General features: G+C 54.5%; 1 protein-coding gene across 1 annotated transcript in view; it reads left to right on the top strand.

The window, feature by feature from the left end:
• Nucleotides 1-10916, top strand: part of CACNA1C (calcium channel, voltage-dependent, L type, alpha 1C subunit) — a 128390-nt gene that overhangs the window by 95707 nt on the left and 21767 nt on the right. The window contains exons 26-30 of the mRNA XM_008578333.1: nt 4287-4388; nt 4608-4735; nt 5203-5337; nt 6980-7332; nt 9609-9740. Coding sequence (XP_008576555.1) covers nt 4287-4388; nt 4608-4735; nt 5203-5337; nt 6980-7332; nt 9609-9740 — 850 coding nt within the window. The remainder of the gene's footprint in view (nt 1-4286; nt 4389-4607; nt 4736-5202; nt 5338-6979; nt 7333-9608; nt 9741-10916) is intronic.

Genomic DNA, 10916 nt, shown 5'->3' with positions numbered 1-10916 from the left:
GGGAAGGGGTAAGGGCGCCGCGTGGGGGGGCGGGCCGGGTGGCGCCCTGGATAGGGCGCCGCTTGGGAAGCGCGGCGGCGCTCCCGTCCGAGGGTTCGGATCCCACATACAGACCGGCTCCCGCTCACTGGCTGAGCGAGGTGCGGGAGCAACACCGAGGCTTGCGATCCCGTTGCCGGTCCCCGGTCCGGTACGGGGGCAACACTGAGGGTTGCGATCCGTTGCCGGACACGGAAAAAAAAAAAAAAAGATCTCACCTGTGCACCACTAGTCAGGCCCTGCTCCCTCAGGCCGCGTGCATCTGGAGGGCGCCTTCTAGTTTGCACAGAAGTGTCCTGTGGGCTAGCAGCAGCTAAGAAAATCTTCTGTCCTTATCATTGATAACTATTTCTGAACCATGCTGTGGGAAAAAATCAATATAAAATGTACCTATGAAGATGCCATCTCTCTGCAAGAGCTTCTGGCCATTACAGCGTTTCTTATAGTGTGGTCAGAAGACCTCCTGTTGAAGCTCATCTAAATGCTAAGTGCCAAGCACCAGCGCAGATCTCCTGAATCTGAATCTCTGAGGGTGGGGCTCAGGAATATGTATTTGAACCAGCCGCATAGATGATCCACATGTGAACTGAAGTTTGAAACCCACAGGTGTAGTGACTAGAGAAAACCTGGAGGAGACGAGCTGTACGTTTTCCTATGAGCGCCTCAGCTGCAGTCCCAGCTCCTGGTGCGGCAGGAGGAGCGTCAGGCAGGGAGATGGCCTGGTTCTCTCGCTGACGCGCGTGCGGACCATTCATTCTGTCTCCACTCCAGTTTCTTCATTTGCAAAATAGGGAAAGGTGACTACATCTGGGAATTTCGTTCAGTGAATAACACAGAGAGGTGCCTCCTGTCAGTTAAATCCTTCCAGAAAGAGGTGGGTTTGAACTCCAGCAGAAACATCTGAAATGAAGAGAAATGAGAACCAATCCATCAAGATAGATGTCAAAATAATGAGCTAACTTAAAAAAATTAAAATAGGCCAAATTCTGCCACTAAAAGGAGAGCAAAGGCTTGAAAACATGCCATCAGTAGTCAATGCAAAAACTCAATCCGGAGTGGTGTACGTGGGCCTGTTTCTGACTACCAAGAGTTAAATACACATCTACTGCACATGTGTGTGTGTTTAACAGGGAAGAAAAATTGGAAGGGAATTTGTTAATATGTTAGTATTGATTGTCACTGAGTGGTAGATTCAGCAGTGACTTTTATCCCTTCCTTTAGTTTTGTTACTTTCCAAATTTTCTGCAATGCACATATTATCACATTCATGTATAGGGGAAGGGTTTTCTTTTCCAAGGAGAGAAGACATAATGACTGCTGGAGGAATACACTGTAACAACTTAAAGCTGGATGTAAGTTAAGGGTGTGGGTTTCCGTTCCATAGAGGAACAAGAGACAGGCACAGAGGCCAAGATGCAGCAATGCTGAAGAGGTGACCCCAACCTGGTGACACCAGCAGCTGCCAGACACAGATGGTCAGTCATGACTGGGGGGACGCCAGCCCTGGGGAATGCAGTAAAGAATTAAAGAAAATCTCTTAGACACGGAGACATTTCAGAGTAGACGTCACAGGGCCTGTAGTGCCAGCTCCAGGGCGAGCCTTCATAGGAAACAGGTCCTCCAGAGACTTGTCAAAACCTGAAGATAAGGACAAAGGCAATTTCTCAGAAGCAACTCAAAAGAAATGTGAAAAAGTATCTAAGTTTGTGAGAACAACACTTATATCAGGCCTCACCATGCAGCCCTTTGAGCGTGGAAGGAATTGGAGAGAAAGTAACACCTACTTCAGAGCCAGTGCTCTCATCCCAAGCCCAGTACCAGCCAGACATGCTTTTCTCTCGGGCCATGGAAGGAAGATATTCAGAAATATGTAGATGATATGAAGAAATTGTCAGTGAAGTTGCACAGTTGTATAGCTCATTATGAGCAGAAACTAAGTCTCAGAGAAATATGAAAGGTCCTGTGGAAGATGTATTAATTTCCTAGGTCTGCCGTAACAAAAGACCACAAACTGGCTGGCTTAAAACAAGAGTTCAGGAGGCCAGACGTCCACGGTTAAGGTCTCAGCAGGGCTGTTCTTTCTGGAGGCTCTGGAGAGAAACTGTTCCATGCCTCTCTCCTGGCTTCTGGTGCTTACCAGAGTGTTCTGTGTGGTGTATTCACATGACCTCCTTCCCTGTGTGTCTCTGTCCACTCTTACTCTTACAAGGACACCGGTCATATTGGATTAGGGCCCACCCTAATCCAGTGTGACTGCATCTTAATTAATTGTGTCTGTGAAGACCCTATTTCCAAGTGGATTAGTCCGTTTCTGTTGCTTATAACGAAATACACAGAATTGGATAATTTGTAAGAAAATGAAATTTGTTGCTTACAGTTTCAGAGGCTGGGAAGTCCAGAGTCCAGGGAACACATCTGGTGAGGGTCTTGGTGGTGGCAACAGTGACCCAAGGGTCTCACATGGTGGAAAATGGTGGAGGAGAGAGAGACAGACTCTTCATTTTCTCCTCTTAAAGCCCTCAGAACCACGCCCCTGACCTCCATTATCAATCCATTCGCTAGGGCACAGTCCTACAATCCAATCACCTCTTCAAGGCCCCGCCTTTCAATGACCATAATAGCATTTCCCACCCTCTTAACAGTCACAGTGGGGGCCAAGCCTCCAACACATTAAACTTTGGGGGGACCCAATTCAATCCACTACACCAAGTAAGATCACATTCTGGGGTCCCAGGTAGACATGAATTTGGGGGGGACATTATTCAACCCAATAAAGAAGAAAAGTATATTTGAACATTGTATTAATTAGGACTCTTTCATTGCATGTGTGAGAAACCACTCCCTACCGTAACCAGGAAGGGAACTGGTTGTCCCGTAACTAGAACGCTCAGGAGCTGTCCTATGGCTCCAGGCACTGTTTGGTTCTGATGCTCAAACAGGGAACTCGGGAGTCCATCACTCTTTGCCCGCGGCCACTTCTGCTTGCTCTTCCATGTGGCCACAGAGCTGGGTTTGAACTCCAGCAGCCTGACGCCAGAGCTCAGCCGCTACTCAGTACTGCCTCTCCTACGTAGCAGTGGCCTCCGTCCCCTGTGCTGGCCTCCTATTGCTGCTCACAGTCCTGCAGGGTGACAGCCCAGCCACGGCATAGCTGGGTTCTCTGCTCAGGGTCCCACAGGGCTAGAGTCAAGCTCTATTCTCCTCTGAAGACCCCGCCTCCAAGTTCATTCAGGGTGTTGGCAGAATTCACCTGCCGTTATAGGTCAGTGGTCCTCATTTCCCGGACAGCTGGCGGCTGGGGCTCACGCTCAGCTCCTGGAGGCTGCCCCTCTCGGTCCTGCTTGCTTCCAGGCCAGCCAGAACCCATTTCTCCCTCCCTCTTCCGCTCACAGCTGGAGAGAACTCTCTACCTTCATAGGGCTTCTGTGATCAGGTCAGGCCTACCTTGATCATCTTTCTGTCTTAAGGTCATAGGTACCATACAACATAACCTAACCACAGGAGTCAAATCCATCATGTTTATAGTCCCAGGGAGTGTGCAGGGCGTGGATGCTGGGAGGGGGGTGGATAGAACCCTGCCTACCACGTCCTCTCTACCACTAGAGGGCCAGTGGCCCGAGGCTGATGGGACAGGCATTGGGTTAAGCCTATCTTACTAGAGGAGAAAAACCCAAAGAAACCCAGAGCCATGGAAGCTGGTGTCTTCTGGCTGCTGCTTCTGTGGCTGGGTTTTGCCACCACTTTTACATGGAGACTCAGAGCAGAGCTCTTGCTGACACAGGCTGCCCCTGCATTTGGGGAGATGTCACTCCTCCCAGCCACCCACGTGTGCTGGGGCAGCCACAGGGAGCCCTTTACTGCTCTCCTGCAGGGTGGCGAGTATTTGAGCGAGTGAGCTGGGGGATGTGGGGGCTGCCGCGGGCTGCAGCTCACCCTGGCACCAGCGGGCTCTTCAGCTCCAAGTGCCACTTACGAGGAAGAGCAGGAGGCATGGGGTGGAGGGACACCACTGCCTGGCCTAAGCAGCAGGCAGGGAGGAAGGGGAGAAAGGAAAACGGAGAGAGGTAAAGGAGGTGGAAAGTGGGAAGACTGGGGAAAAAAGCAGCAAGGAAGCAAGAAAGAGACACTGACGATCCAGGGCTATTTGTAGGGCAAATGCCACCAACAGGGGCTCAGAGGGCTCACACATAGCATGGCCCTCCAAGGCGCTGGTGGCCATCTTCAGCCTTGCATCTCCCTTCCCTCAGGGAACCTGGAACAAGCCAATGAGGAGTTGCGGGCCATAATCAAGAAGATCTGGAAGCGGACCAGCATGAAGCTGCTGGACCAAGTGGTGCCCCCTGCAGGGGGTAAGCGCTCCCGGCCTCACCACAGCCCCTGCCCAGCTCCTGCTGCTGTGGCACCGTCTAGGCAGACGGGGGATGTGGTGGGAGAGAGACTTCACCGTACACCTTTCTATAGATTTTCCTTTCTTTGAGCCCTGTAGTACCTCTCCAAAACAATTAATGAAGTGCAACATAATTCCTCTGCTGATCTGTAATTCCCTGTCCTCTCTCCATGTGTCTTAGATGATGAGGTCACGGTTGGCAAGTTTTACGCTACTTTCCTGATCCAAGAATACTTCCGCAAATTCAAGAAGCGCAAGGAGCAGGGGCTGGTGGGCAAGCCCTCGCAGAGGAGTGCCCTGTCCCTGCAGGTGAGGCGCCGCGGGCGCTCCCCGCTGTGACAGTCTTGCCCACCCTCCTCTCGCCTTGGGCCAGGGTCCTGGTCTCTCGCCAGTAGGCCAGAGGCCACGTTCCTTCAGGAGGAAACTTTCTGAGAACTCCAAGCCTCTCTGAAGGTGGATGTGAGAAGGGGATGACGAGCCCTCCATCCTGCCATCCTCCCTCCATGGTCCTTTCACAGCCCCCAGAGCATCCGTACACTCTGCCCAGGTCCCTATGACAGCCCCTGGTCCCCGGCAGGCCCTCCTAATGTGCCTTCATCCCTCCTGGGTGCATGAATGGATTCTCCCACCTTAGGGAAGCCCCTGCACCGGGTCACACACACACAGACCCTTGGCTTGCTGGCTGGGTGGTGGAGCGCCAGGACCCCAGGGTCAGGTCCTGTCCCAGGGAAGCTGGGGGAAAGGACCAGCGTCCTCACACGTCCCCTGGGTTCCAGGCTGGCCTGCGTACACTGCATGACATCGGGCCTGAGATCCGTCGGGCCATCTCTGGAGACCTGGCAGCCGAGGAGGAGCTAGACAAGGCCATGAAGGAGGCTGTGTCTGCTGCCTCCGAAGATGACATCTTCAGGGTAGGTGGCTGTCGCAGTAGCACTCTTTCACCTTCATGAGGTTCCATTTGAAGCAAAAGAAGGCGGCTGGTGTTACACAGAGAAATCCCAGGGAGAAAGGCCTGAGCTCCCCCAGCTCAGCTGTCTCCTTATCCCTTCGCCTTCCAAGCCCGAGTCCACCTCATGTCAGGGCTCCCAGCCATGACAGCCCACAGTGTCACTGGCTCTCAGAGGAGGGGAAGGAGCCGTTTTCCTAATGGGAATGTTTCTTAGGAGAAACTTCTGATTAGAAGTGGCAACGTGTTAGCCCCTGGGCCACATCGAATCTGCAGACCTGTTTTGTTTGCCAATATTTTAAAATCTGGCACATTCAAGTAAATGTCTAGACTTCTGACTTCCCTTTAAAAAAAATCAGGAGATCTGGCAATTTGGGGCCTGCATTCCCACATGGCAGCCAGGGCTGGAGCCATGTGGTGGCTGCCCACTGAGATGGAGCCTGAGCTCTCAGGGTCACGAAAGTCTTTACCAGTCCTCCCTCTCTCCTGGAGACCGAGGCTGCTGTCAGTGGCAACAGTGGAAACTAAACGTGACCACACAGAACGCCAAACCCTTACATCCTGCGGTCTCCACGCTGCACTCCCTGCCCCACGCCGGTGGGTCGGGTCAAATTCCTTCTGTGGCAGGGGAGGAGCCACCGACCCCAACAGTGCAGGGCCCTGCTCACACCCACCTCCACTGTGTGCCAGCCCCTGGGCTGTGGACACAGGGTGAGATGGCCGTCCTACCTGTGGCTGCCCCTGGGCTGTGGAACACAGGGTGACATAGCCATCCTGCCTGTGGCTGCCCCCATCCTCATCCTCGTCCACATCCCCCAAGATCTTCATCATGGAACGGCCTCAGAGGCACAGCACACATTCACACTACCCCACAAGACCCCAGAAACCAAAGGCTTAGTTACCACAGTCTAGGGTGACATTCTGATGCCCACGATCAGACCAACCCTGCTCACCTGCCCCAGTAAGGAAAGGATGTTGGGAAAAAAACGTTGGCTCCTGATTTTAAATCCCTGAGAGCAGCCTAGGAGAAAGGAGGCTGTAATTTTATAGATGCGGTTAATTCCTCATCCTTATTTCCAGAACTGCTTGGCCAGTACAGTTTCTAGCTCTATGAGCCGGTTGGATATCCATTTTTAAAAACCTAGTTAGAATCTTCTGGTCCCTTGCCAGCCCTCTGCCCCCACCATGTGCTCTGCCAGACAGAGGAGCTGGCTGCTGTCCAGGCCTGCCTTCCTAGACTCATCCGTGAAACCCCATCCCAGTCTTTAGGGGTCCATTAGAAACCCCCAGGGCAGGGCAGCTCTTCCATCAGCAGCCTCCCTGCCTGGCCCATAGGTGCCCACAGGTGGGGGAGTCCCTGCCCCACCGTGCTCCCAGCCACATTGAGGGAGTTGCAGTGCCTCATGTGTCTCGGCCCCTCTCTCTCTGGAGCTGCCTGCATGACCATTTCCCCGGCTGCGTGTGCTGCCCAGCGGGACTGGGTCTCCCTGGAGGGCAGACAGCCTTCCTGGGCCACAATCCTCTGACCTGGCGGGCTGAGGGCCCTCCTCCGGAGAAGGCAGCTAAGGGGCCTCCTCTGACAGCCACCCCTCCCGTCCTGCCTACAGAGGGCTGGTGGCCTGTTCGGCAACCACGTCGGCTACTACCAAAGTGATGGCCGCGGCGCCTTCCCCCAGACCTTCACCACCCAGCGCCCACTGCACATCAACAAGGCGGGTAACAGCCAAGGCGACACTGAGTCGCCGTCCCATGAGAAACTGGTGGACTCCACCTTCACCCCCAGCAGCTACTCGTCCACTGGCTCCAACGCCAACATCAACAACGCCAACAACACTGCCCTGGGCCGCTTCCCCCACCCCGCCGGCCACGCCAGCACGGTCAGCACTGTGGAGGGCCATGGGCTCCCCGCGTCCCCTGCCATCCGGGCTCAGGAGGCGGCGTGGAAGCTCAGCTCCAAGAGGTAAGTGGGGGGAGGGAGGGCGCCCCGGGCTGTGAAGGGGCCTCATGCACCCTAGCCCAGGGGAGAGCTCAGCCCAGGCCTGCCTCTCAGCCCTCAAGCTTCGACGGAGCTGCTGTCCCCGGCCCCAGCGAGAGAGGCAGGCACTAGGCTGCCCCCCAAGTCCTGCCTGCTAAACACGGCAGCTGCGTCCCGCGGTGCCGCATCTGGGACAGAGCCCTCTATGCTCTCATCCTTCCTGAGCAGATGAGCACTGGCCTGTGATCCTCTGAGGTGTTTGTGCTCTGGCTGCACAACAGAAAGCATCCCCTCTGCCCTTTCCCAGTGTCTGCCCAAACCTGGCCTTTCACCAATTGGGAGGAGAGTGGAGCTGTCGTCCCTACTTTACAGCACTAGGCCACCTCTGCTGGGGCAGCACTGGCCCATCCCCAGTGGCAACTGCATCCCCCCCTCCTGACTGGCACTTCCCCCCATCCTCTGCCATCTGGGGTGCTGGGACGCACTGCTGTGGAAGGCTGGGGCCAGGGGTCCGTGCCCACACTGTGGGCCTGTGTGGTCTCCTCTCCTTTGCATCAGCAGCTCTTGGGGGCGAGGACGCCCTCTGCTTCCTGCTGCTGGCCCCTCCATTGTGCGGCTCTTCCAGAGGAGGCTAGACAGGTCCCCAGCAGGCCAGGTTTAGTGCAGGTCTCCCTTCCTGCACTCCAGCTCAGAAAACAATTGAGAAGTGAGAGTTTCTAACCCCTGGACACGTGTCCTGAAGCTGCTCCCATTGGAGCCATCATGCCTGCCCACTGGCTTTCAAATGGCCACACGCAAGCCACATGGCTTCAACCCAGTCCTTCAACTCAGGAGACATACTGATGCCTTCTCTGCGCAGGGCATATGCTCAGTGCTGGGTTTTATGTGCTGGTCAAAGGCTGGCTTTACCCAGAAGCATGTCCAAGCTTCAGTGGCTTACCCATGCCTGTCTCAGGTCCCCTTTCCTCAACCCACTCCTCTTCTATAGCCTTTGAGAACTCAGTCCTAGTACCAATTCCTCCCCTGCTCACCTCTTCTTAAGGATGAGGTTTTATGAGATGCTTTTGGGTTCATCATTAGCATCTCGGTATAAATTAAATTACCTCCCTCAGAGAGTATTTTCATATTAAACTTTGTTCTATATTAAATAACGGAAGGGTAATTTTAGAGAGGATCTGGGGAGAAGACATCAGGGGGAGTTCTTTGTCCCACAGATGCATCTGTCAATGAAATAAAAACACATGCAAAGCCCCTAGCACCCTGCCCAGCACGTGGGCCGAGCTTGCTGAATGCCGCTTGCTCTCCCGTGGCAGCTGGCAGGCTCGCGCTTGGGCTGCTGGGTGCCGCCCTGGCCAGGAGGAAGAGCACAGCCGGTCCTCACTCTGGGCCTCGTGCTTCACGTGGCAGCTCCGGGCTGAGGGCCATGGCCCTGGCACGTGCTGCCTTTGCTGAGGACAGGCTAGTGTGTGGCCATCCCATGCACCCCACCCCACCTAGAGCATGCAGGGTCTATGGGAGGAAGGATGGAGCCGGTGCTGAGCTCAGCGCAGATGGGAAGGGAAGAGTGCTCAGCCCAGAGCTAAAGACAGGACAAAGGAGCGAAGACCTGTCCCGGAGGGGAGCAGGACGATGCCAAGCACATCCTGCTGTGGGAGGGTCAGGAAAGACTCAGGCTCGCTCCCCTCTGCTCAGGAGAACAAGCCCCTCTGTGTTGAGGTTTCTTCTCTGGGCCTTTACTCCAGGGAGCCAGTGTCAGAGTCAAAGACATCAAAATACGACACCAGGAAGTCCTCAGCTGGGCCCCATAAACACCTGTAGCCAGGAGGGGGACAGCCCTCCCACCGGCCAGCCTGCCCTGTATGGTGCAGCCCAGGGCCCTTTAGACCCCTCAAAGCACCATCTGTTACCTCGGTTGTTACTCAAGCCTCTGAGTCAGGCAGGGCACACGTGATTCTGACTTCACAAAAGGGGAAACTGAGTCACTTAGGTGAGCTAAGTGACATGAGGTCAGAACTCAGATCTCCTGGGATCCTAACCCAGAGGCTCTTCTCCCACACAGAACCCTGACCCTGACCTTGACAATGCTGTGCTCCCACGGCCTCATTCTTCCAGGAAGAAGCCACTGCATTGGGCATGTGTGCCTGCGTGTGTGCCTGTGTATGTGCGTGTGCCTGCGTGTGCACGAGTGCGTGCCTTACTTGCTGCGGGAGAGGCAGGAGGGTCGGCAGGTCCCGATTTTTTCTCCGTCTTGAACATTTCAGGTGCCACTCCCGGGACAGCCAGATAGCCATGGTGTGTCAGGAGGAGGCATCTCCGGACGAGACCTGTGAGGGGAAGACAGAAGGAGATGCCACGGAGTACTTCGCCAGGTCTAGCCCTTGCTCCACAGACATGTGAGCATGCACCTGCCCCAGGCTGCCACAGGGCTGCCCTGCGCCCTCCTTTGGGAGTGCTCTGGGGGTGGGGAGGAGGTCACGTATGCAAGCCGCTGTCACCTCAGTGGGGGAGGGGAAGCCCAGCCCCTACCCCCACTGTCCCACCTTGGCCCCTCCTCATTATAGTGAGATTTTATAAATACTTCCAGGAAAACTTCTACACATTGTATCCTAAACTCTAGGCTGCCACCAACAGTCAGAAGAGTAATTTCTGGAGAGACTCAGTGCACACACTCACACACTGACAATCAATCAAGCTTCATGAACTACTTACACTAAAGCTGCCCAGAAGAGGTGCTGTTGGCAAATCCAGGGCTGAGATTTTTGTCCTTGCTGGAATTTGGGGGGTAGGGTAATTGTGGATCTGGATCCATTTAGTCAGTTAAGACCAGCACTTTTAAATGAACAGTGAATAGTGTAGCACAGGAAAATAGAAAGTATCAGAGTGGATCAAATGTCACAAAGGTAAGTTGTTTCATGAAACATTTGCTTAATTGCAAATGTCTCCCTGTAAAATGTATTTATGACTGTGGCTTATATTCTAAACAGCTTAAGATACACTCTTTTAGAAGCTTCCCTGAAAGCACTTTATGGAAGGACCAGCCTGTCAGGCTTTTGGGGAAAAGGAAGTCGTGGCTGGAGAGGTGGTGGCAGAGGGACAGCAGGCCCCGGAAGGGCTGGGCAGGACGGGACCCAGCATGCAGCACCCTGGAGTCCAGCACGTCTGCCCAGGGGGCTGGGTGGGATGAGCAGCGAGGCGTCTCCTCCCCCCGCACCCCCCGGCATAGTGAGAACAATCTAGCAAGTGTGGAAAACACGGAGACCAGCACCTCTTGACAAATCAGAAACTTCCCTGTGCCCTCCTGCCCCATCAGCAAAACGGGGTGGTGGGGTGACTCACCTACTTTTCTGACTCAGTGAAACATAGTAAACACTAAGCCAGAAGAAGCATCTGCAGTTCCTTAAGAGATGACACTCCCCACACGGATGTGCAGAGAACACAAATCGGTCCATGACCACAAACCTAGAGATCAGGAAAAGCATGCGCTTGAGTCCATTTTGGCTAGTTGGAGGGCTCAGTGCACCCAGGTAGTCTGCCGGGCGGTAAACGAACCATCCCCACCCTCAGGAGAG

Source organism: Galeopterus variegatus, unplaced genomic scaffold, assembly GCF_000696425.1.
Source record: "Galeopterus variegatus unplaced genomic scaffold, G_variegatus-3.0.2 Scaffold73, whole genome shotgun sequence".
NCBI classification, from domain to species: Eukaryota; Metazoa; Chordata; class Mammalia; order Dermoptera; family Cynocephalidae; genus Galeopterus; species Galeopterus variegatus.
Note: the sequence above shows the minus strand (reverse complement) of the source record. Positions and strands in the feature narration are given on the sequence as shown.